The 27,384-nt window shown below is 36.6% G+C and overlaps 2 protein-coding genes across 17 annotated transcripts in view; both read left to right on the forward strand.

The window, feature by feature from the left end:
* Window positions 1-13,097, forward strand: part of G2E3 (G2/M-phase specific E3 ubiquitin protein ligase) — a 76,895-nt gene extending 63,798 nt beyond the window's left edge. For 13 of the 15 annotated variants that reach the window (XM_059878991.1, XM_059878997.1, XM_059878987.1 and 10 more), the window contains 2 exons: window positions 5,689-5,879; window positions 7,354-13,097. In XM_059878991.1, coding sequence (XP_059734974.1) covers window positions 5,689-5,879; window positions 7,354-7,604 — 442 coding nt within the window. In that variant the 3' untranslated portion in view covers window positions 7,605-13,097. The remainder of the gene's footprint in view (window positions 1-5,688; window positions 5,880-7,353) is intronic. The other 2 variants (NM_001038671.2, XM_059878999.1) reach the window with 2 other exon arrangements.
* A 1,270-nt stretch (window positions 13,098-14,367) lies between these two features.
* Window positions 14,368-27,384, forward strand: part of SCFD1 (sec1 family domain containing 1) — a 113,049-nt gene continuing 100,032 nt past the window's right edge. Inside the window, exons 1-3 of one of the 2 annotated variants that reach the window (NM_001191365.1) lie at window positions 14,368-14,446; window positions 22,231-22,301; window positions 24,322-24,410. In NM_001191365.1, the coding sequence (NP_001178294.1) occupies window positions 14,389-14,446; window positions 22,231-22,301; window positions 24,322-24,410 (218 nt within the window). In that variant the 5' untranslated portion in view covers window positions 14,368-14,388. The remainder of the gene's footprint in view (window positions 14,447-22,230; window positions 22,302-24,321; window positions 24,411-27,384) is intronic. The other variant, XM_024981582.2, reaches the window with a different exon arrangement.

Raw genomic sequence — 27,384 nt, forward strand, 5'->3', positions numbered from 1 at the left:
TTGACATATTTATTCTCTTTGTTGTTATACTACTAACTATGCATTTTATTTTCATTTTATTTTAAAGTTATGTAAAATCAAGTCTGTAATGAAAGTATATTGAAAGATCTCAGCTCTTATACAAAATATATTCAGATAAGTTTAACTTTCATCTTAATCACATCTACCTTCCATCCTCATATGAAGTAATTATTACAGTGGCCTTTATTGTTTAGGCTTCCATCATTGTTTTTTAATGATAGCAGATAAATATATGAATATGTGTTATGTATCCTCATTTCTTTCATTAAATAAATAGTAACATACCATCCACCGTTTCTCCTGTTCATTATCGCTTGACCATTTATAGTCCTCATACTTTTTTTAGAGCCCTTTAGAACATCAGCAGTCTTCCAAATTCAAGTATGACATCATAAGCTTAAACAATTACAAAGGATATAATTTCTAATATATTTTTAATACTGTAATTTAAAATAACTTTTACATAACTTTAAAATGCATCCAAGTGTCTTCTGACTATGACTCATCTCAAAATTTTCTTATTTAGAAATACTATTCATAATTATAATTAATACAATAATCCAAATATACATTTTGATAATTACTTTAAAACTTATTTGAAAGATATCTCTTAATGACATAGAAGTACAAAGGATTCTTTTACTAATAAGTAGTTCATGTACCTATGGATGGATTTTTTTCTTCGTTGCTAAGTCAGAATTCATAGCTGTTTCTTTGAGTCTTTTGTTTATTTTTATAGGGATGAGTAGTCTAGACGTCAGGAAGAGCTTTACTATCTATGTAAGTGGTGTTTAAATTAAAACCTAATTTATAAACAGGAATTAGGCAGATCTAGATAAAGAGGGCGGAGAAGGCGATGGCACCCCACTCCAGTACTCTTGCCTGGAAAATCCCATGGACGGAGGAGCCTGGTAGGCTGCAGTTCATCGGGTCACGAAGAGTCGGACACAACTGAGTGACTTCAGTTTCACTTTTCACTTTCGTGCATTGGAGGAGGAAATGGCAACCCACTCCAGTGTTCTTGCCTGGAGAATCCCAGAGACGGGGGCGGCTGTTGGGCTGCCGTCTATGGGGTTGCACAGAGTCGGACACGACTGAAGCAACTTGGCAGCAGCAGATTGGATCTTGCAACATCAGGAAGGAAGAAAGAATATTGAAAAAAATGAAAGCATGTGTTTGCTAAATTATGTTTGATGGTTGAGGTAAAAATTATGACATTTGCTAATGTGGTTCACAGTGTATTTAAAATAAATATTTAGGAAATTATAAACAGCAAAAGACAAAGGGACATGAAGAGAAGTAATGTTTCTATACTTACTGGCATCAATAAATTATTACATTATAAAAATAGATACACTCAAAATGCTATAGATAAAAATGGAGTGCAAAAAAATATTCAAGTAACCGACAAGGAAAAGGAAACAAAAATGATGGTACAAGTGAAAAGTTGCTGACTGTTAAATGTTAGGCCATTTAAGACAAAACTGGTGATCCGGAAGAAAAGGATTTTCTCATTAAAGATAGAAGAGAATTGAAACATGGAGGCAGGGCAATATTATAGAAAATGCTGCTTAAGAAGTTCCACAGTTCACAGGGCTTAATATGCTGAAGTGCAGTGTACTTTGTGATGAAACTGAGCAAAAGCTGGCAGTTTTCTGAGCAAAAAGACATTGTAAAAAGGAGTGTCAGTTATACTGGAAACCTTTTTTTCAATGAAATCAACACTGAAAACAGATAACCCGAGATAATAACTTCACAGAGCTAGTTACATTATTATTCAAGAGAAAGAAGGAAATAAAGACATTTTGAGACATCTTTCTTTCTTTCCTAAAGAGATTAATAAAATACGTACTTAAGGAAGAAAGAAATTGAACCCAGAAAGAAAAAGTAAGATACAAGCAACATCAGTAAGCAAAAAAAAGAAAAAAACCTGAATAAAGACAGGCATTAGCCATTAAAAAGGAAAAAAAAAACAACAACTAAATTTTGGTAAGAAATGGTTAAAATGAAATACTAGTAAAAAGTTGATCTATAAGAAGAGAAGGGTCACTGTATTGTTTTAAGGAACTTGTATTCTTGAGGTAGTAGTGGAGAAGCATTAATTACCTTTAGATTGTTAAGCCAACTATGTATCTTTAAAGGGAAAATTCTAAAATAATAGGAAGAGTATGTGACTTCCAGACCAGTTTGATGGCGGTGGGGATAGCAATAAAACATATTTAATCATAGAGCGAGCAGAAAAAGAGGGATAAAAAGAAGCAAGGAAAAACAATGTTCAAAGAAATCATAAGATAGAAGAATAATTTAAATATATAGGAGATTATAATACATGTAAATAAATTAGACTCTTGTATTAAAAGACAGAGGATCCTAAATTGCATTCTAAATAGATGGCTTCAAAGCAAAAGAAAGAAAAATTCTAATTATTTTTTCATAAAGCCTTGTCTTTAAATGACCCTAATAGTGTTAAAAACAAATTATCTTGAATTCAGCAGTCTTGAATCTATTTGTACCTAGCAACATAGCCTCAAAATTAACTAACAATTCTGAGGAGGGTTTATAAAAGGAAGCAAGGCAGGTCTAGTATCAAAAATCAAATGTTGCTTTAGTCCATTCCACTAATAGGTTAAAGGAGAAAAAACAATCATCATATAATTATAGATGCAAAAAAAGCAATTGATACATTTGTACATAATTCTAAACTGACAGTTTGAGGTATCCTTATACAGATTATCTGGTAAACATTCAGTGAACATTATCCTTAATAGTGTGACAGGCATTCCTCTTAAGGCCATGACAAGCCTGGGATATATATAATTACCTCCTTCATTTCTACAATATGCTGGAAGACGTAGTAGAGCTACAGGACTAAAGCAATAAGTGAATGTTATTAAAGATTCAGAGAATTAAAATTATCATTTATAGTCTACCTGATGTTCCAGCTAAAATCGTAGAACTTCTATAAAGAGTGTAGCAAGGTTACTGTATACAAGAGGTAAAGGATTCTAAAAGGGAGATGTGCAGGTGACAAGGAATGGTAAAGAAAGAAATTGGTTGATATTAGAGTAAATATTAACTGTACAAAAAGTTAATGTTTCATTTGGGGATTTATGATACAAGGTGAAATAAAATGTTTGAGTAACAGAGAGAGCCACTGGAGTTGCAAATGTCCTAGGGCCTTTGTGTTGTTCAGCAAGCAGGTAAATACTTGATTTGCTTTCGATTTTAAATATGCCAATTAAAAATTTAAATAGAAGCTAAATTGGAATTAAAAAATGAACACAAAAATTTGCAGTACATAATAAAAAAGCTTTTTGAAATTCAATACAGTTTCCCAAAAGTGCTAGACCTAGTTACCTAATGTAGTAATCACTATGATTATATAATAACTAGAAAAAAAAATTACTCTCAAAGAAGCAAAATTCTGAAAAATAATTATACATTCTGGTGCCATTTATGGAAACTTTTAAAACAAAGCAATACTAGTTATTTTTTAGAGATACATGTATATTGAAACTAAAATGAAATTTAGGCTATAGTAAAAATTCAGAATAGTTAAATAGCAGTTTCAAGTAGTTTTCTTTGTAGGAGAGAAGGGAAGGTTGTGTGAATGGACAGATTTAATTGAGTGAATAGAGTATTTTACTTAATAATCTGAGCAAACAAACACAAAATGTCAATATCTTTTAAATTCAAGTGACAGTTCATGGTTTTCTCTTATTTCCTGGCTTTTGTATAAGCTTCAAATACTTAATTTTAATTAAAAGTAAAATTTTAAATATTGGACTGAAATTTGCTTCAAAGGTTAAATGTAAGGTAAAAGTTAAAACCAAGATAGGCAGGCAAGGATTGTATTGTGGAGAACCTTAAAAGTCATGTTAAGGAGTTTTGACTTCATAGACATTGTGTATATTATTAGTTTCCTGTGGCTATTGTAAAAAATTATCACAAACTGATGGCTTTAAACAACAGAAATTTATTCTCCCATAGTTTTGGAGGCTAGAAGTCCTCGTCCTCATGTTGACAGGGCTTCATTCTGGGAATTTTGAAAGATAATTCAATCTTTGCTTCTTTTAACTTCTGGTGGTTTGTGGTTGCATAGCTCTAAGCTTCTGTGTTACATGGCCTTTTCCTCTCTGTGTTTCTTTTATAAAGACAGTTATCACTGGACTTAGGATAAGCCCAGATAATCTTGGTAAAATGATCTCAGGATCCTTACCATAATTACATCTGCCTGGACTCTTTTTCCAAATAAGATCACATTCACAGGTTCTGGGGAATAGGATGTGGATATCTTTTTTGGTGTTCACATGGAAAATCAACTTAGAGACTTAAACACTTGGTAGAAACAGTTCCTTTGCAGGTGGTTTGCAATAAGGTGGTAACTGATGTGTGGAGAAATGAACAGACAAAAAGCATTTCAGAAAAGGACATTCACAGAACTTGATAGTTGGGCGTGGAACAAGGAAGAGTTAAGAATGACATTCAGATTTATCTATACTAATAGTAATGGAGGCATTAATTGTCATTTATGGTTCTGATTTTGATAGTTGGGTAATTAGCTTTCTTTTGGACTTAATAAGTTTGGGTACTTAGAATATATGGTGCCCAGCAGTCTGTTGGATATATATTTTGGGCTGAAAATAATAGATTTTATAATAATGCACATAAACCTGCTTAAACAAATCATGGGATATGCTAAGAGGAAAGAGAAATTTGTCTTGTTACAGAACCATGAGGAACAAACAGTAACATTTAAGGGAAAGCAAAGACAGAAGAAGCTTTGTAAGAGACTCAGAAGGTCTGGACAGAGAAATAAAGGGAAACCAGGAGACTGGTGCCATACATCATTCATGAACTTGGGGCAGTTACTCTGTAGAAAGGAGTGGAGGGAAGGTGAATGTGAAAAGATAAGTCTTTTACATAGATCGTCTCAAAGGAAAATAGGATTAATTTTTTTTCCTTCATTCAAAAATGGCAAAGATAAGCACTTGAGAAAGAGCTGTGCTGTTGAGGAAGAGCTTATAGAATGGAAGATGAATCTGTGTATCAGGGTTCCTGAGGAGGTGGCTAGGGAAATCAGAGACACAATAAAGGCTTCGTCAGTCTGATGGGCAAAAATGGTTATCTCCATTCTTTGCTTATTAGTGAGAATGTACATTTTTAAAAATTCATTTGTTACTTGTATTTTCTTAATAATGCATTTATATTTTGTGTATTTGGATTGTTGTTCTAGAAAACTGATTTGTATTTTTAGTACAACTAGAGAAATTAGTGTTTTATCATGTATATTAAAAATATTTTGTTTGTTTTCTCTTTGTTAATTTCTTTTTAGCAATACAAAAGTTGCATTTTTGTGTGGCTAAAATTTAGTTTCTTTGCAGTCTTTCATTTTATACTAACTAGCTTTGAAGTATAAAATTTTAGATGTCTTTTTTCTCTTAATGGAAAATTATTAGCTCAATTTTAAAATTACTCTATAAATACTATAGGCATGTAATATATTCATTTTATATTAATACATTGGCTTGTTATTGATTGAAAGTATCATGTAGTATGTCCATATTTTTTTTCTCACATCTAATTATGTAATTGTAAATGAGCTAGAAATATGTGTTCCAAACATATGTTTATGAATGTTGGCTCATTATTTTTCTTCTCTTTAAGTTTTAAACAGGGTCTGAAAACTCTTGGTGTTTTGGAGAAAATTCAGACTTACCCAGAAGCATTTTTTCACATCTTCTGTCATAAACCTGAGAATCTTTCTGCAAAAATACTTAGTGATCTTTTTACAGTACACACATTGTCTGATGTACAGACTTTGGGGTTTTGGAATAGTTACTTACAGGCTGTTGAGGGTATGTAGATGTTTTATTTTCATTTAACTTAAAAATTTTGTTTTGGGATATTTATTTCTTTGAGTTTTGCTTTTCATAGTAAGACTTTCATCTGATAACTACAATACTTATTTACAAAACTTGTTTAAAACCAAGTTATGACAGTTTAAAGTGATAAGGAAAGATTATAAAGTTTATTTTTCACTTGTTTCTGTCTCATTAATTTGAGATGAGAGTCATTCTTCTTAGAAAACTTTAAATATATGGGTGATTGCCACAGCATAGGAGAGTCATCTGCTTCAAAGCTAGTCATCTACTTCATCTTTTCAAATTTTTAAGTCAAATTGAATTATTCCAAAAATGAATTGGTCAGAATATGGTAATGATATTTATCGGTGAGCATTAGCAGTGTAAATTCATTCTGTTTAATATGGTGTAAAAAAAGCTTAACTTTTAGTTGAGAATTTTTTAACTAGCTTGTTGGGATGTTTTATACTATCTAAGTTTTCCTCTTTGCCTTTTTGAAATAGTTTATCAAATAACAAACATCTAGGAGTGGTTTAAAATTGTATATATCCCCCAAAGATTATGTTTTAAAACCTACTGAACCTCTTGGACTGTATAATTTTATTTTAAGGAAGTCATTCAAATATATGATGAGTAAGGATGGAGGAGCCTGGTAGGCTGCGGTCCATGGGGTTGCTAAGAGTCGGACACGACTGATCAACTTCACTTTGACTTTGCACTTTCATGCATTGGAGAAGGAAATGGCGACCCACTCCAGTGTTCTTGCCTGGAGAATCCCAGGGATGGGGGAGCCTGGTGGGCTGCTGTCTATGGGGTCGCACAGAGTCGGACACAACTGAAGCGACGCAGCAGCAGCAGCAGCAGCAGGTCAACCAAATGATTTTATGAGTCCTACTTTGTTTGAGATTCAAATAAACATGTATTTAATATACCATTTTCCTATTACTAGACTTGACTTAGTACTTTCAGTTCAGTTCAGTTCAGTTGCTCAGTCGTGTCCGACTCTTTGCGACCCCATGAATCACAGCACGCCAGGCCTCCCTGTCCATCACCAACTCCCGGAGTTCACTCAGACTCACATCCATCGAGTCAGTGATGCCATCCAGCCATCTCATCCTCTGTCGTCCCCTTCTCCTCCTGCCCCCAATCCCTCCCAGCATCAGAGTCTTTTCCAATGAGTCAACTCTTCGCATGAGGTGGCCAAAGTACTGGAGTTTCAGCTTTAGCATCATTCCTTCCAAAGAAATCCCAGGGCTGATCTCCTTCAGAATGGACTGGTTGGATGTCCTTGCAGTCCAAGGGACTCTCAAGAGACTTAGTACTTTAGTTTGCGTCTTATGCATTTACTGTTAATGTGGGAGTCTCTGCCTTTCAACATGTCTAGTTGGGGAAGAGTCTATGATGGTAGCAATATATAATGTGGATTTATTTGTATTTTATTTTTCTCTCTTTGTGGTATTCTTTTCAGATGGTAAATCTACAGTAACAATGGAAGACATTCTTATTTTTGCTACTGGTTGCAAGTCCATTCCACCTGCTGGATTTAAACCCAATCCTTCAATTGAGTGCCTTCATATGGATTTTCCTGTAGGAAACAAGTGTGATAACTGTTTAGCTCTTCCTATCACCAGTACATATAAAGAATTTCAAGAAAGTATGGACTTCGCCATAAAAAACACTCTAAGATTAGAAAAAGAAGAAAATTCTCACTTCATTTGACATCACCTGTTTTGAACAAAGGGATGCTTCTTTAAAAGCTGCTGTTGGTACTTTTGTTTCAGAAATCTTTCCGTCATCACTTGTGCAAACTTGGCCCAGTAAAATTTATAATATGAACATAAAGGATTGTTTTGGCCACCTAAGCTAAAAAGGATTTTTTGTTAAGGTGTACCAGTGAAAATTAATATTTTTCTATTTTTCTTGATATACATGCTTTCTAAACCTCAATATAAATACTTTTAGAATGGCTGTACAGTCTTTCTTCAAGTATAATATATGCTGTATATAAGCAGAAAACTTGTGCTCACTTTATGTAAATTAGGATTAGCTATAGGATGCCACAATGATTTTTCTGGTTTAATTATGCAATTTTCAAATTATTACTTATTTTAAAGCATTAAGTAGGAAATGAGTGATTTTTTTTTTTTTTTTTATAAATCAAAGGCATATATTTTGGAGTATGTGTTATATGTATCCTCTTCTAGGATGGCACTAAATTAGTTGTTAAAAAATGTTTTTAGATCATTGAGTTATATTAAAATAGATCCACACTGCTGTTAGATTATGCCTTAAGAGATTTATTATATAAGAAAGCAGAATTGCACAAATGCTCAAATATCTATGGACATTCCATAGTCTTAAAACACTTCTGAGGTGAGTTAAAGTATAGTTGAAAATCTCTCAAGTGTCTTCTTTAAAGCCTTGGCTTTAATCATAAGATTTTGTTTTTCTTTGTATCCCATGTGTGGTATTAAACCACAGTGTATATGATCCACAGTTTAAGTTATCTGAATAGAATGATCTCTGTGGATTGCCTTTTGGTAGGTTTGGCTATTTAACAGTTATTTATTATCAGTATGGTTGTTTGATAGGTAAGCTGGAACCATTACATTATACAGCTATTTTCTTTACTTTTGAAAGATACCTGTATATATAAACAGTGTAGAAATATGTAAAAAGAACTACAAAGAATGAAAAACCCATGCTAATCTCACCATGCAGAAATAACTGTCCCTGTATATCCTTTTATTAATATAAACTCTTACATTTCCTTTCTTTTTTAACTTTATTTTCTTCTAAAAGCCAAATACCTAGAAATAAAAAGATTATGCAATAACAATTTGAAGATACATAATCTGACAATTTTACCACCATATCTGTACTTTTACAAAAGAAGAAATTGGAGAAATCTAATGTTCCTAATCTGTTATATAATATAAATGGGTTTTTCACCAAAGTAAATCGTATGAGAGATAAATTGCTTGTTTTTAAGCACATTTTTTTCTAGCTATGCAAAGCAGGTATCAGTCATCATTTTCTCATCCTCTCTGAGACACGTCTGTAAATTACTGATATTTTTAAAGACAAATGACAGGATTGGTGTGATACTGGTAATATAAAACATAGTCCTAGTATAATTTGTTTTGTTACATTTACTAAAAGTGAAACTTTAACTTGAAGGTTTTAAAACATTAAGGCATTTTTTGTCTTGTATTGAATTCTATTAAATTATCAAAAGTAATTAAAGGATCAGTTATCCAAAAAGAAGTTTAAACTCACCATACAGGTTTTATTCCAAATGTGTTGATAAACTGGACATTTTATTTGTTAACCTACCTAGTTTTTATAAAATTTTAAAAGCCGTTAAATCAATACAAACCAGAAAACCTAATTCAAGCTATTTTCTGGTTATTTGTAGTTTGAATTCATTTAATTACAGTCATAATTAAAGCTGTTAAACGCTCACATGCTTTTGAGGTGGGGGCTGCTGATAGGGGGCAGTGTGCTTGTGTTGGCTATGATTAAAAACAGTATTTCAGTTCCTTTTATGTGTAGACAGGGCCTTAGGGATAAGGTGTTTAAATAATAATTTGGGATATTCATGTTTTAAAGGGAGGTATAAATATTCATATTAGAAAATATTTTCTGGTTTTAAGGATGTTCATCAGTATGGTTTTAGATTAATCTTTGAAAATATGTCAGAGAAACCTGTTGGTTATTTATTTTCTGCAGTGTTACTGTGTCACATGGTTGGTATTGTTTTTTTTCTATTGTTATAGCCAATACAGTTTTTATTGCATTTGATTTTTCTAAAGTAATTATGCTATAAACCTTTATAAATGTGAATATGTATTTCTTAAGTATTTCAATTGTCTAAATGCCATGTATGTTCAAGCTTGTTCTCTGTTACTCTCAATATCAAGAAAAACCATAAATTCTCCTCTTACCTATCTGCTGTTAATGGTCTTAGTTTAGTTTTCTATTCATTTTTTTTTTAAACAATTAAAAATTTTTTGGTGTGGGAACTTCATCTGAAGGCATTTTATACAGTTCTCTACTATTCTTGTACATAGTCATTTTACTATTATTTAGGGTATTTAGGGTAAAGATACCTTAAAATATCTCTTCAGAAATTAGCTCCTTTCTTTATACTCTGTAATATTTAATTTCCATATTATAAATTAGACATTATTTGTTTGGGTCAAGTAGAAAGCTTACGTTTGATTACTAACCTGAGAATTCACTTTGGCTTCTACATCATTTCAGGCTTGTAATTTTTTTCTCCTAATTATATGGAAGCTGTTGAAACTTTTTTACTCAATACTGAATGCACAGTAGAGTGTCATAGGTAAGGTTTTTTTAAGATAAGCCTTTTAAAACTGTAAAAGGCAAGTGACTTGGGCTTTTACATTCAGTCATTATAAGAAAATTATTAGAACAAGATCCTTTTTATAAATTTGTCTTATATATATATATATATAGTGATTATCACATGCTTTGTTGTCACTTTTACAATAAGCTGTTGATCTAGGTTTTATGCTCTAAGTGATCCAGTGTAAAACATAAAAATGTATTGATGGATTTCTTGAATATGTATTACTCACAGTTTACGAAAATTTGAATTGCCTTGAAGAGATCCCATTTTCAAGTTCTCATGTTGACTTTTACCTTCAAATTGCCAAACATACTCCAGTATCTACTGTATGCCAGGTATTATGTTATGTGCTAGTTTATGTCAGCCTAATTTCCCTTTTTTTTTAAGGCTTCAGAACAACCAAAAACATGACACATATAATGAAGTTTTGTAAATAAATATGTTTATGCTACTAAATGTGAAGCTCTTACATAAAGTAAATTAAGTAACTTGTTAGGATTTAACAAGGTTAAGATTCTGACAGTACTGGGTAAATAACAAGATCCTTTCCTCTCCACATTTGGTAGATCCTGCTAGCAGCTGTTGGCTAACATTTAGGAACCTCTTGAATGAGATGGTGTGAGATATTCTGTGTTAAAATTATCTATTCCTTAATGTAAAATAATAGTTTGCAGAATAAATGTATTATTTAAGTAAAAAATCTGGATAGGCAGAGTCAGTTAAAAGACTAAAACATATTAGGTTAATTAGCACTCGTAACAGCCCATAGTTTAATTCTTTTTTTCCAGTAACAGAATACCTTACTCAGTCTTAGCCTTATACGAAGTATTTGTTTATTGCCACTCTTCTGTGGGATTTTTTTAAGTGTTTATTGACTGTGTTACAGAATTGCTTCTGTTTTATGTTTTGATTTTTTGGCCATGAGGCATGTGGGATCTTAGCTCCCTGACCAGGGATGGAGCCCTGTATTGGAAGGTGAAGTCTTAACCACTGGACCATTGGGCAGGTTCTGGGACATACTTTTCTATACATGCTCCACACTCTGTGCACTCCTTGGTTTTGTGTGTTACTCACTCGTGTCCAACTCTTTGCAACCCCAGGGTCTGTAGCCCGCCAAGCTCCTCTGTCCATGGAGTTTCCCAGACAAGAATACTGAAGTTGGTTGCCATTTCCTTCTCCAGGGGATCTTCCTGACCCAGGAATCGAACCTGAGTCTCTTAATATCCTGCTTTGGCAGGCAGATTCCTTACCACTAGTGCCACCTGGCCAACATGGGGACATGCTCCTTCACTAAGGCATGAAATCCTTCCATTCACTGTAACATCTTGTGCTGAAAAATGTGTCCCAAGGTGTCTCAGGACTATTTCCTTGGTTAGGACAGTTTTTATAATTTCAAATGTATATACTGTACATAAATGTTAAACAGGTCTGAGTGTTTTATATCAATATGACTCTATTTGGGGAGGTATATGCTGGAGCTGAAGTAGTTAGATGATAGATTTGCATTGAAAGTAGAAGTGCCCAATTGATCAAGATTGGGCTCTCATATTGAAGGGAAAGCCTGTTTATTTTATATTCCATAAAGACAAAAAATTAAGTAGAACTTTCCCATAGGGCAGTAACTGTCGTTTCTGTTAAATTACAACATACCTTCTTCACTGGTGATCCTAATTAGTGGTAACACTGAATAGAGAGTAAATATCACAGTTAATTTCGTAGTGAAAACCATAATGCGGTTCTTAAACAATGTAGGTTCATAATCTTTAACCAGTCTCCTTTACCAACCTGGTACACACTTTTTTTTTTAATTTACTTTAGTTGGAGTATAATTACTGTACAATATTGTGATAGGTTTTGCTATATATCGACATGAATCAGCCACGGGTGTACATGTGTCCCCCCATCCTGAATCCCCCTCCCACCTCCCTACCCACCCTATCCCTCTGGGTAGTCCCAGAGCACTGACTTTGAGTGCCCTGCTTGATGCATCGAACTTGCACTGGTCATCTGTTTTACATATGATAATATACATGTTTCAATGCTATTCTCAAATCGTCCCACCCTTGCCTGCACCCACAGAGTCCAAAAGTATCTGTGTTTCTTTTGCTGTCTTGCATGTAGGGTCATCATTACCATCTTTCTAAATTCCACATATATGCGTTAATATACAGTATTGGTGTTTCTTTTCCTGACTTCACTCTCTATAATAGGCTCCAGTTTCATCCACCTCATTAGAACTGACTCAAGTATGTTACTTTTTATAGCTAAGTAGTATTCCATTGTGTATATATACTACAACTTCCTTATCCGTCTGCCAATGGACATATGGGTTGCTTCCATGTCCTAGCTATTGTAAACAATGCTGCAGTGAACACTGGGGTACATGTGTCTCTTTCAATTCTGGTTTCCTGCGTGTGTATATGCCCCGTAGTGGGATTGCTGGGTCGGATGGCAGTTCTATTTCCAGTTTTTTGAGGAATCTCCACACTGTTCTCCATAGTGGCTTGTCATTTATAACAAGGTGGCTATAGTGGATAACTGAATTGTATAATTGGAATTTGCTAAAAGAGAACTCAAAAGGTTTCACCGAAAAATAAAAATATATGAGGTGATAGATGTGGTAATTAACTAGATGAGAGGAATTCTTTCACAGTGTATACATATTTATATCACATCGTCTCAATGTACATTTCAGTGATCTTGCCAATTCTGTCCTTAATTAAGCTGAAAAAAAAACTATGCAAGGAAAAAGAATGTAAGGTTTGAATCTAGGGCATTCCCTAATGGCATTAAGAATGAGATCACTTGAGTTTAATAAAAATTGTTGTGAAATAGGATGGTTTTTTGTGTTTTTTAAAGCATTTTTTAAAATGCTCTTTATATAATTGTTGGGGTAGCTTAATTTCTCAAATTCAGGAAGTTTTCAAACCAGTTTTTGAGGCACAGGGTCTGTAATTTCATATCAGAATTTGGCACAGCTTCAGAATAAACATTCAATAACTAATGCAATATCAAAAGTGAACGCTGTTGACGGTATGAGAAATGGGTTGTGTCCATTTTTAACATCCAGTTAAAAAATATGGATTGTTAGAAAGCAATATTGGATGTATTTTGTCATCACATGGTTTTAAGTGTATGTCAAGACACCTGCATTATCCACTAACGCCCCCCCACCACCACACCAAAGAACTTTTTTGTGATTTTGCATTTACAAAAAGGAGGAAAATACAAATTTCCAATTTGCACCTTCCTGACTCCTGTGTCTATGATGGCAAAACAACCCCACTCAGCTAGACTACTTTTCCTAACATGAGATTAAGAAATCTGCCTGATTAGAGCAATGCTTCAAAGCCACCTGTCTCCCAGATAAAAGCAAATGGGACACCTCTCCAGCTGCACTGGGTAAAGGTAAGGCAGCTAGCATGTGAGTGCCAGTTTTGTTCCATGAACTTCATTTACTTGAGTCCTGTGATTCTTAAGCCCCTAGATTATTACCTCAAGAGATCTGAAGGGGCTTCCCAGATGGCTCAACTGTAAAGAAACCGCATGTAAAGCAGAAGATTCGGAGACGCGGGTTCGATCCTGGTTGGGGAATGGAGGAAGAAATTCCTTCCCCTGGAGGAAGAAATGACAACCCAGTCCAGTAATCTCCGGAGAATCCCATGAAGAGGAGCCTAGCGGACGCAAAAGAGTCGGACACGACTGAGCCAAACAACATAAGATATCTGTAGACGACCAAACTAACAGTCCTGCATTTAATTAGGTTTTTAGCGCTACAACACGCTATATCAGCGCAATTTAAAGCAGCTACACTTTCAGAAGTTGGGCCTTGATAGGTTAAAAATCCCTCCTGTCTGGCCGCTGTAAACAGTATCAGGTATTCAAAAGCGTCATTCTCCTATTGGGTCTCCAAGTTCAGTGGAGAGAGTTGAGGGCATGCGGCGGGCCGGCGGACCGGGGTTGGGGCGGGGGGCGGGGGGCGGGGGGCGGGGGGCGGGGGGCGGGGGGGGGCAGCACTTTGGAGGAGGCGGGGCCGGCCCTTTGTGGTCCCTCCCATTTGGTCTTTGCTTCCGGGGCGGTCGTACCGGCCACGTCATCGTCAGGCTAGGCTCGCCAGCCAGGCAGTGGATGGTGGGAGCCAAGATGGCGGGCGCCGCAGCAGCTAGTATCCGAGAGAGACAAACAGGTACCAACTTACTCCCTTCTCTGCGCTTTTGTGCTTGCCATGAGGACATCTTCCTCTGCTTATCGGCCTCGGTCGCGTGGCGTGCAGCTCGAAAACGGACCTCAGAGTTTAATCCAGTTCTCAGGGCATCGAAAGCCCCTCCCCTTTTGAGTTTTTAGGGAAGAGATTCCATTAGCTTGATAAGTCGGCCCTCTGATGTGGTGCTGGAGAAAGTGCTTTAGGGGTGAGTGGGTTGCTACGGTCCTGCTCTTGTGTCTTTCCTGCTGGGTCTCAGAAAGCCGTGGCGACAAGATCTGGCAGCTGGCATTTCCCGCCCTGTGTTGCCATCTATGAGGTCTTCGTGTTTGTTTCTGTGCGTGGTTCGGTTCTCTCTCATTTAAATGTTGAGAGTTTACTCTTTCGGCACTTCCACTACAATTACAAAATTTAGATATTCTTTCCAGAGCAGATTCCATTCTGCCATTTCTCTCCTATGAACTAATCTGAAGAGAGATGCCTAGTGATAATGATTTCCGCCCTTAGCACGCTGGAATGGGATGTAAGAATGGCAAAAAGAATGAATACCTTTCCTATTACTTGGTAGACCAGTGTTTTTAAACAATGCGTTATCAATTTCATGTTTAATAGAACATGCTTATATATTTATACCGTGAAAGTATGAGTAAAAAAAATACATACTGCTTCTGCACTTTTTTTTCCACCTTAGATACTGTTAGTTTTGTCATTTTTTTTGAAACTTTGTTGACAACTTGGTTTACACCTGCTAGATACAAACTAATAGTTTATACCTGTTCGCTAATTGTCTTGATAGTTGGCAAACTATCAATTCTGAGGAGCTAACAAATAAGCCATCAAGAATTTTCAAGTTGAAAGTTGTGTCTCTCGTAGTTAAGTTCTTCTGCATATAAATCTGAGTAGGAATACAACTGGTTACAATTAATATGGTCTACAGAAAGGATTTTGGCTGTACTTGATTCCTTCCTTTGAAATTCAAAGAAACAGTAATAGATTTCAATCTGCTACTGACACTGCATAATGAGCTCTTAGATTCCTGTTCACCTTCATTTTTTTCCCCACATTACCAGGAGTGATCATGTCACATACTTGCTCAAAATCCTCTTGCAGCCTGGGGCTTCCCAGGTGGCTCAGAGGTGAAGAATCCACCTGCCCAGTTCAATCCCTGGGTGGGCAAGATCCCCTGCAGAAAGAAATAACAACCCACTCCAGTATTCTTGCCTGGGAAGCCCCATGGACAGAGGAGCCTGGCAGGCTACAGTCCATAGGGTCGCAAGAGAGTCAAACATGACTTGGTGATTAAACAGCAGCAACAACTCTAGCAGCTTCTCATTTCCATCATGGTAAAAGCCAAAGGTGGTCTACAAAGCTCTATATGATCTGCTTTCCACTCAACTTTCTGACTCACTTGCTATTACTCTCTCCTTTCCTTGAGCACACCAGAATGCACTTCAGAGCCTTTCCTTTTTCTGGAATATTACCTTCAGAGAGATCTGCATGGCTCACTTCCTCACCTCCTTTGGGATTTTCCTCAGATGTTGCTTCTCAGGAGGCCTCTTCTGACTAAACTACACCACAACCATCTCTTCTACCTGTGGTCTCTGTTTTTCTCCATAGCATTTATTGTAATCTCACGTTTTACTTGCTTTCTCCCCCCAACTAGAATGAAAGCTGCTTAATGAGAAGTAATTTTGACTGAATGTTTTGTTTAGTGCCAACAGCTGGTGCAATGTCTGGCAGATGGTAAACACTCACTAAACATTTGTTGAGTGAATAGTAAGTGTAGTTGAATGTATAGTGAATGAAGAATGCGTTCCAGGTAAGGATGAAACTGTATTAGTGAAGTCTAGGACTGCAGATAGTATGTTTGGTCATTTCAGTTAAAAGCAATGAATTTAAGCCTTTAGACTCTAATGAAAGTAAAATTGTTATTGTTATAGTCGCTAAGGTGTGTCTGACTCTTCTGTGACCCCCACGTACTGTAGCCCACCAGGCTCCTCTGTCCACGGGATTTCCCAGGCAAGAATACTGGAATGGGTTGCCATTTCCTCCTTCAGGGAATCTTCCCAACTCAGGGATCAAACCCACATTTCCTGCATTGGTAGGCAGATTCTTTGCCACCAGGGAAGCCCAAAATACATTCTTATATGTTCTTGAGCATAGACCGTTTACTTTATTAACAAATCCATGGTGTCAGAATCCCTGTTAACAAGTTAGCCAAGGCTTACAATTGGGGAAATTCACGAAGATGGAGGTAAGAAGGCAAGTGTGGGAATATCTGCTGACTAGGGCTTCTTTGCATTAGTGGAGGCCTTCTTCTGGAGAACACCATGCACCTGAAACTCATATGTAACCCAGGCTGTGAATCTTCCTAGTGGTCCTCTGTTACGAAGGTGAAATATAACACCTGTGAGCTTCTGAAGTAGGTCCAAATTATTGGCAATGTGTATTATTGTCTGGATATTAGGTACAAGCATTTTACCAAAAAATCATGTCTGTATCTCTGTACATATAAATATATTTATCACTGAAGTGCAGTCTCCTCTATTATTTTACCTGCCTCCAGAAATAAGCATTTAGTAGAAGTTTTTCTAGTGGGTGAAGATGGTGTAAATTGCTACTCAGGTGATTTGAGTATTATAAATTCCTCTGGTAGGTGTTTATGTTGTAGATTATTCTCTTTTATTAAAACCTGATTCAAATGCTTTTTAAAAATCAACCAGGTAGATTTTAGGGTTCCCAGTCGTTTAAAAATTTAATAAGCTACCCTCCCTTGAATATTTGGCAATCTCAGTTTCATATGAAAGTATTGTTGTTCAGTTGCTAAGCCATGTCCGACTCTTTGCAACCCTGTGGTTGCAAACCAGTTGGAACCAGACTTCCCTGGCCTTCACTATCCCCGGAGTTTGCTCAAGCTCATGTCCATTGAGTTGGTGGTGCTGTCCAACCACCTCAATCTTTCCCAGCATCAGGGTCTTTTCCAGTTAGTTGGTTCTTCGCATCAGGTGGCCAGAGTATTGGAGCTTCAGCTTCAGCATCAGTCTTTCCAGTGAATATTCAGCGTGGATTTCCTTTAGGATTGACTGGTTTCGTCTCCTTGCTGTCCAAGGGACTCTGAAGAGTCTTCTCCAGCACCACAATTCAAAAGCATCAGTTCTTCATCACTCAGCCTTCTTTATGGTACAGCTCTCATATCTGTACATGACTAATGGAAAAACCATAGCTTTGACTAGATGGATCTTTGTCAGCAAAGAGGTATCTCTGCTTTTTAATACAGTATCTGCTGCTGCTGCTCCTGCTGCTAAGTCACTTCAGTCGTGTCCGACTCTGTGCGACCCAAGAGACGGCAGCCCACCAGGCTCCTCTGTCCCTGGGATTCTCCAGGCAAGAACACTGGAGTGGGTTGCCATTTCCTTCTCCAGTGCATGAAGGTGAAAAGTGAAAGTGAAGTCGCTCAGTCGTGTCCGACCCTCAGCGACCCTATGGACTGCAGCCCACCAGTCTCCTCCATCCATGCAATTTTCCAGGCAGGAGTACTGGAGTGGGGTGCCTTTGCCTTCTCCGAATAAGCTATCTAGATTTGTCATATCTTTCCTTCCAAGGAGCAAGCATCTTTGAATTTCATGGCTGCAGTCACCATCCTTAGTGATTTTGGAGCCCAAGAAAAGAAAATCTGTCACTGCTTCCACTTTTTCCCCTTTTGTTTGCCATGAAGTGGGACTGGATACCATGATCTTAGTTTTTTGAATGTTGAGTTTTAAGCCGGCTTTTCCACTCTCCTCTATCACCATCATCAAGAGGCTCTTTAGTTCCTCTTCGCTTTCTACCATTAGTGTGGTGTCATCTGCTTATCTGAGGTTATTGATATTTCTCCTGACAACCTTGATTCCAGCTTGAGCTTCATCTAGCCCAGCATTTCGCATGATGTACTCTGCATATAAGTTAAATAAGCAGGGTAACAATATACAGCCTTGATGTAGTCCTTTCGCAGTTGGAACCAGTCCATTGTTCCATGTCCCTTTTTAGCTGTTGCTTTTTGACCTGCGTACAGGTTTTCAGGGCACTCCCATCTCTCTAAGAATTTTCTACAGTATGTTGTGATCCACACAGTCAAAGGCTTTAGCATAGTCCATGAAGCAGAAGTAAATGTTTTTCTGGAATTCTGCATTTTCTGTGATCCAATGGATGTTGGCAATTTGATCTGTGGTTCCTCTGCCTTTTCTAAATCCAGCTTGTACATCTGAAAGTTCTCATTTCACATGCTGTTGAAACCTAGCTTGAAGGATTTGGAGCATGACCTTGCTAGCATGTGAAATGAGTGCAGTTGTGCAGTAGTTTGAACATTCTTTGGCATTGGCATTCTTTGGGATTAGAATGAAAACTGACCTTTTCCAGTCCTGTGGCCACTGCTGAGTTTTCCAAATTTGCTGACATATTGAGTGCAGCACTTTGATACCATCTTTTAGGATTTGAAATAGCTCAGTTGGAATTCCATCACCTCCACTAGCTTTGTTCATAGTAATCCTTCCTAAGTCCCACTTGACTTCACATTTCAGGATGTCTGGCTCTCAGTGAGTGACCACACTATCGTGGCTATCTGGGTCATAAAGATCTTTTTTGTATAGTTCTTCTGTGTGTTCTTGCCATCTCTTCTGCTTCTTTAGGCCCTTACAGTTTCTGTCCTTTATTATGCCCATCTTTGCATGAAATGTTCGCTGATATCTTCAGTTCTCTTGAAGAGATCTTAAGTTTTTCCCATTTTGTTGTTTTCCTCTACTTCTTTGCACTGTTCTTTTAAGAAGGCCTTCTTAATCTCCTTGCTCTTCTCTGAAACTCTGCATTCAGTTGAGTGCATCTTTTTCTTTCTCCCCTGCCTTTTGCCTTCTTCTTTCTAGACTATTTCTAAGGCCTCCACAGACAACCACTTTGACTTCTTGCATTTCATTTTCTTGGGTATGGTTTTGGTCATTGTTTTCTGTACAGTGTTACAAACCTCATTCCATAGTTCTTCAGGCTCTCTATCTGATCAAATCCTTTAAATCTATTTGTCACCTCACTCTGTAATCATAAAGGATTTGATTTAGATCATACCTGAATGGCCTACTGGTTTTCCTTACATTCTTCAGTTTAAGCCTGAATTTTGCGTTAAGGTGCTCCTAATCTGAGCTACAGACAGCTCCAGGTCTTGTTTTTGCTTACAGTATAGAGCTTCTCCTCTTTGGCTGCAAAGAATATAATTCAGTCTGGTTTTGGTATTGACATCTTGTGATGTCCGTATGTAGAGTCGTCTCTTGGGTTGTTGGAAGAGGGTGTTTCCTGTGACCAATGTGTTCTCTTGACAAAACTTTTTGCCTTTGTCCTGCTTCATTTTGTACTCCAAGGCCAAACTTGCCTGTTACTCCAGATATCTCTTGACTTCCTACTTTTGCATTCCAAACCCCTGTGATGAAAAGGACATCTCTTTTTGATGGTATTTTTAGAAGATCTTGTAGGTCTTCATAGAATCATTCTACTTCAGCTTCTTTGACCTTAGTGGTTAGGGCATAAACCTGGATTACTCTGATGTTGAATGGTTTGCCTTGGAAACAAACTGAGATCATTCTGTCGTTTTTTAGATTGCACCCAAGTACTGCATTTCGAACTCTTTTTTGAGGGCTGCTTAATGTCTTAGGGATTCTTGGCTTCAGTAGTAGATAAAATGGTCATCTGAATTAAATTTGCCCATTCCCATCCATTTTAGTTCACTGATTCCTAAGATGTCAGAGTTCACTGTTGCCATCTCCTGTTTGACCACATCCAATTACCTTGATTCATGGACCTAATATTCCAGGTTCCTACGCAATCTTGTTGTTTACAGCATCAGACTTTACTTTCACCATCAGACACATCCACAACTGAGTGTCATTTCTGCTTTGGCCCAGCCTCTTCACTCTTTTGGAGCTATTTCTCAGCTCTTCCCCAGTAGCATATTGGACACCTACCAACCTTGGGGACTCATCTTCTGGCATCGTATCTTTTTGCCTTTTCATACTGTTCATGGGGTTTTCACGGCAAGAATACTGGAGTGGTTTGCCATTCTCTCCTCCGGTGGACCACAATTTGGCAGAACTCTCCACATTAATTCATCTCTCTTGGGTAGCCCTGCATGGCATGGCTTATAGCTTCACTGAATTATGCAAGCCCCTTCACCACAACAAGGCTGTGATCCATGAAGGGGACATAAAAGTATAAAAAGATTTTTATTTTTCTTAGAAAACATTTCTGCTGCTGCTGCTAAGTCGCATCAGTCGTGACCAACTCTGTATGACCCCATAGACGCCAGCCCAACAGGCTCCCCCATCCCTGGGATTCTCCAGGCAAGAACACTGGAGTGGGTTGCCATTTCCTTCTCCAATACATGAAAGTGAGAAGTGAAAGTGAAGTCACTCAGTTGTGTCTGACTCTTCGCAACTCCATGGACTGTAGCCTACCAGGCTCCTCCTTCCATGGGATTTTCCAGAAAGAGTACTGAGTCTGCTATAAATCATGAACAGAAGAGTGATAAAAACCACAAAATGCTATAACATGTAGAGCGTAACTTCTGTGATTATAGAATTGTATATTTTTTAATCAGGGTTTATTGTTTACCTACCACATCTATAGGAAAGTCTCACTAGTGGATCTGACAGGATAAACTTGCCATAGAATGACTCCAGGACAGCTAAAAAATAGAACTACTGTGTGAAGGTTTTGAACCAATTAAATATAGATGATTTTTATTTCTAGCAATACTGATCTTTTTAAAAATAATGTATATATGTATTTTTGATTGCTGCATGGACTTTTCTCTAGTTGCAGAGATTGAGAGTTGCTCTTCATTGCAGTGTGTGGCTTCTCATTGTGGTGGCTTTTCTTGTTACAGAGCACGGACTCCTAGGGTGCACAAGCTTTAATACTTGGTGCACATGAGCTCAATAGTTGGCAGTTCCCCAGGTCTCAAAGCACAGGCTCAGTAGTTACAGTGCATGAGCTTATTTGCTCTGTGGTATACGGCATCTTCCTGGACCAAAGTTCAGACCCATGTCTCCTACATTGGCAGGCAGATTCTTTACTGCTGAGCTACTAGGGAAGCCCATCAATACTGATCTTAATCTATTCATTTGCTGCTGCTAAGTCGCTTCAGTCATGCCCAACTCTGTGCGACCCCATAGACAGCAGCCCACCAGGCTCCCCTGTCCCTGGAATTCTCCAGGCAAGAACACTGGAGTGGGTTGCCATTTTCTTCTCCAATGCATGAAAGTGAAAAGTGAAAGTGAAGTCGCTCGTGTCCGACTCTTAGCGACCCCATGGACTGCAGCCCACCAGGCTCCTCCATCCATGGGATTTGCCAGGCGAGAGTACTGGAGTGGGGTGCTGTAGCCTTAGCTATACAATAAACAGACAACAGCACCAGTTTATCTGTTGAGGCCACTGCAAGTTTGTGATTGACATGATTTTTTTTTTTTTTTACATCTATATAAAATGCAGTGTGGTATCATCAGGAGACATGGAAAAGGCTTCTTCCTGAACATTTTTCACATGTTCATATGGAAACAGATGCTTACCGCATGTTAGAAAATCTAGACACATGCCTTTTAGCTGTTGATCAAACTGTCTTACAAAGTCATTTGATTAATCAGTTTTTCCAGAGTGATTTGTGCATTTTGTTTTGAGGTAATAAGTAATAAATGTGGGAGGAAAGTGAAATCACAGACATTGGTAATATTTAATAAGACTGTTTTCATTTCCAGTGGCTTTGAAGCGTATGTTGAATTTTAATGTGCCTCATGTTAAAAATAGCACTGGAGAACCAGTTTGGAAGGTAAGAGACTTTTATTTTAATGGAGATTCTTTCTCTCAGCCCTTATACCAATAAAGTGATGGAGGGGATTCTTATAATACAAAGAGTAATACATTTTAGTTGTAATGTGTGAATATTTTGCTTTTATTTAACATGGCTTAATGTGAATCTTTTTTTTTTTTTTTAATTGAAGCATAGTTGATTTGCAATATTGTGTTAATCTCAGGGGTACAAGAAAGTGATTCTGTTATATACAGAGATTTCTTTGAAATTTTCCATTATAGGTTATTACAAGATATTGAATGTAGGTCCCTGTGTTATATGGTAAATGCTTGTTGTGTATCTGTTTTATGTATACTATTAATAGTTTGTATCTGTTAATTCCATCTTGTTCTTCAAAGAGATTATAATGCAATTGATTTGGTTTAAACTTTATTCGATTATAGCCACTTTATATTTCTCTCTTTCTACGAATTAAGAGCAAATCAACTTGGTTAGTTGAATCCCAGGGAATCCCAGGGACGGGGGAGCCTGGTGGGCTGCCGTCTATGGGGTCGCACAGAGTTGGACACGAGTGAAGCAGTTTAGCAGCACCTTGGTTAGTTTGGAGTATTTTGAAAACTTTTATGAGCCCCTGTAAGTCCTTTGGGTTAATGCTAATAAAGGTGATTAAAATCATCTATATTGAATTTACAGTTTAAGCTTTAGCAGGGTCCCTCGTTTTCCTCTTCCTTCCTGTTTATTTGCGGTCACCTTCCTATTGCCCTTTGCAATACTTATTATTTCTAGTGCCTATACTGCTGCTGCTACTGCTGCTGCTAAGTCGCTTCAGTTGTGTCTGACTCTGTGCGACCCCATAGACGGCAGCCACCAGGCTCCCCTGTCCCTGGGATTCTCCAGGCAAGAACACTGGAGTGGGTTGTCATTGCCTTCTCCAATGCGTGAAAGTGAAAGTGAAGTCACTCAGTCCTGTCCGACTCTTCGCGACCCCATGGTCTGCAGCCTACCAGGCTCCTCCGTCCATGGGATTTTCCAGGCAAGAGTACTGGAGTGGGTTGCCATTGCCTTCTCTGAGTGCCTATATTGAGCATATGAATTAAATAACTTGAGAATTTATGGGGTTCATTCAGATTCGTGTCAAATTCCCTACCCATCACTTCTCTTATCACAAGATTAATAATATGGTATTGAGATGTAAAGAAGAATTTGAATTCTGCAACATCCAACCTTTTGTAACTAGAGCAGGAGGATTTTTATAAATAGTCTTTGAACTTATTAAGCATTAGTTTTGAGAGTGACTACTGTTTGAAGGTGAGAGTCACTCAGTTGTGTCCGACTCTTTGCGACCCCATGGACAATACAGTCCATGGAATTCTCCAGACCAGAATACTGGAATGGGTAGCCTTTCTCTTCTCCAGGGGATCTTCCCAACCCAGGGATCGAACCCAGGTCTCCCGCGTTGCATGCCGATTCTTTACCAGCTGAGCCACAAGGGAAGACTGATTTTTACTTCTGTCTTTAGAAAGGATATGTGTGAACTGGATAGGGGAGTGTATCTGAGTTTACTGTATGTTCAAAGTCCTTTATTATAGCTTAAGATATAATAAGCTATATCTTATTATAGTCTCTAGTATCTTATAGTCTTCAGTGTGTTTTTTAACCTAGAAAAAAGTATTTTATAAGAAGAATTTACATAATAATTTACCTTAACCAGAGTAATAACACTTCTAAAGAATGAATTACTAGGTAAGTGGACATTTTGGTAAATAATTGTGAAAAATACTAAATTGAGGTAAGTATAAGAATTCAGTATGTTAAAATAAAATGTACTCAGACTTCCCTGGTGGTCCAGTGGTTAAGACTCTGTGCTCCCACTGCAGGGGTCTCAGATTCAATCCCTGGTTGGGGAACTGACAGTCCAGTGTGGCAAAAATAAAACAAAATAAAATGTACTTCAACAGTATCTTAATATTGGGTTCTCTATTGACTGTTTATTGATAATTATATTTTAGAAACATGTGACTCTCTTTCTTTTAACTAGGTGCTCATTTATGACAGATTTGGCCAAGATATCATCTCCCCTTTGCTATCTGTGAAGGAGCTGAGAGACATGGGAATCACTCTGCATCTGTGAGTTTTAACATATTTCTAGAAATGGCATTTGTTTTCAAATATATTGTTAAAAAATATTAGCCACCCTGAAATCAAATTACTAGGGGTGTTTATTAAGAAAATAATGTTAGCTTATAGTACTTGTATATAGAAAACAGCATTTTTCCCTCTTATGTTCTCTTATTAAACCTTTTATTTCCAAAGGAAAAAATAATCCTCAGTCTGAGAATTTAAATTTTCTCTTTTTCGTCTTTTCCTACAGATTGGTTTGCTCTCTTATGTAAAGGAAAGGAACTGGTTGTCTGAAGGTCTCTTTCAGCTTTGAAATTTTTTTATTCCTTTAATTGAAATACTCTTTTTATAAGGACATTTCAATAATTGTGATTATTAATAGTAGCAGGAATATCAGCCTTGCTTGATGCTTGTATTTTCTCTCTCTAAATGGGTCCCGTATTTATGTCATATATAGGACTTATTTTTAATGTTTGTAATTGTAGTTTTACCTGTTCCTATTCTTGATCTGTATTGTCACATTATTTTAGGTAAAAAGAAATAGAAAACATATTTTTAATTTCAAAGAATCACCCCAAATTCCTAATTGGATTTACTTTCCTCCCTTTCAAAGATGAGCAATGATTCAGTTGTAAAAAATTTTATGATGTCTGATGACAGGTAGAGCTTTCTGTTTATTATTCTTTGTAGTTACACTAATACTTAGCCTCACTATGTTATTTGGCTGTCAAAGTGGTCATATATGAAAATAAAATAAATACAGTTATCAAGTAAAACTATAGTTCATTTATTTCAGTGAGGGATAAGAAAAATACACTTTTTTAAAAGAGGAATATCTAAATTGGTATATCTTTAATTTGAAAAACTTAAGTAACTGGGAAATAATGACAGTCAATCTCCAGAGGGACTTTCTATGTTGTCTTCTTAACCACTGAATTTATTTGATTACATTCCTTATGATATGACTGGTAAAGCAAATAAATTGCGTTATTTTGCATACTTAGCCTACTGGACATTTAGAGACGACTATATTCTTGAATAGCTACTAATACTTTTATGTACTGAAGGAGTCCAATTTTATGGCATTGTAACCTATTTGCTTTTTGTTTTTTTAGGACATTATCAGTTTTCATTCTGTGATATTCTAATATGTTGAATTATAACATGCTCTTATTGGGAATGTGATTTAGATGTCCAGTGAGTAATGTATCAGAATCTGGTTAAAGTCTTAAATTCGCCAGTTTTATATTAAATATTTGTTGTAAATTAATAAGACCATTACATTAATTCTAAAAAATCATTTTAGTTTTTAATATTTATGAAATTAGAGTCTATCTTATTAATGCCATGGCATAGTTTAATGGGCACCATTTTTCTGTCAGTTTAATATATTTTAAAATTGATAGCACCTTAGGTTTGATGAAATATAATATTTGACAGATTTTTCCTTTCATTTTTATGTCAGACTTAAAATACGGATCTATTGTTGGTGATTTGTAATGCCTATGACCTGAACTGAAGTTAAGGTTTATGCCATCCTTGAAAATGATGGTGTGTTTTAAGCATTGGTTATTTTTGCTGCCTTACTGTTTAAGGCAGCAAATGAATTTTTATTTTATTTTATTTTATTTTACAAATGAAAAGACTAAAGTTTGTAGAGTTTGAGTGATTGTCCCATAATTGTATAGGTAATTAATTGCAGAGTTGTGGACAGATTGCTTGACCATTATGCTGGGCTGTTTGTCTGCTGAACCATAGTGGCTCAGAAACAGTGACTAACAAAAACGAAGCCTGAGTACTTTTAAAGAGTAACAAGATACTCTGCCAGTTGAGAGTTGTGTGTTCTTGCTGCATACATGTTGCTACTGACATGAGAATATGAAAAGATTATTAATATATAGCTACTCTGGTAAATTGCTATGCACCCTGTGTCTGACTGTTCTTCCTTTTTTGCTGGAGAATGTTTCATCAGTTACTGTAAATAATCTGCAAGTTGGTTGAAGCTGATTTGTAGAAAACAATACAGGTTTCCAGATCATGAAAAGGTGGTTGTAGCCTTTAGATAGTTAGACAGTCAGTGTAAGGCAACAGCAACCAGTGGCTGCCAGCACATTATAATCCTTTTGATGTTAGCAGCAGCCAGACATATGGAAAGAAGTTACTGACTGTGGACTCACTGGCAGCATGGGCCTCTTTCACTCTCTTCTTCACAGAAGGATGAGTGAAATATTTGTATATATAAAAGGATATATGTAGAAGATTGTATATGGGATATTGCTTACAGAAGCATGACTGGAATATTGTAGAAATAGAATATTTCTCTTTTTTCCTGGTAAAAACATGGTAAAATCTTATAGCAGTGAATAAAGACATTTTGTCATTCATTTGCTATTGGGATATTTGAATGACTATACTCCCTGAATTGTAAAAGAAAAAGCTATCAAGATGTACAGTCTATGAGATGCTTAGCTGATCTCTTATGTATTTTCATGAAGCAATAAATAGAATGATATATATTGTCTTAAAGATTTAAGGAAGCGTTCATATATCTTCCATTTAAAAAATATATTTGATTTTATTTATAGCTAAATTTTTCATCGCTTCTAAAGATTCTAAAGACAGTTCCAGCTTTCTGTTTTCCCTTTCTTAGAGAATAGCAGTTTCCTCCCACTTACCTCCTCCCACCATATTTCTATGAAAAATGGGAATAAAATTGATTTTGAATGTGCATTAGTTCTCATTCAGAGGGAATATTGGTTGAAGAGACTCTGACCATAAGAGGTATTAGAAGTAAAGTGATTGGAGTAGAAGAAATTAAAACTGAGATTAGGATCTTACTAATAAATAATATTAACATTGATACGAGAAGAAAGCTGGGTTAAATGATTAATTGCAGTAAGAGCTTTTAGAGTACGGGTCACTGTCCTTGAACTGGTAAACTTCTAGTTTGAGAAGTAGTGTTTTTAACTATCTTTTTAGA

The sequence above is a fragment of the Bos taurus genome, chromosome 21 (assembly GCF_002263795.3).
Source record: "Bos taurus isolate L1 Dominette 01449 registration number 42190680 breed Hereford chromosome 21, ARS-UCD2.0, whole genome shotgun sequence".
Classification (NCBI taxonomy): domain Eukaryota; kingdom Metazoa; phylum Chordata; class Mammalia; order Artiodactyla; family Bovidae; genus Bos; species Bos taurus.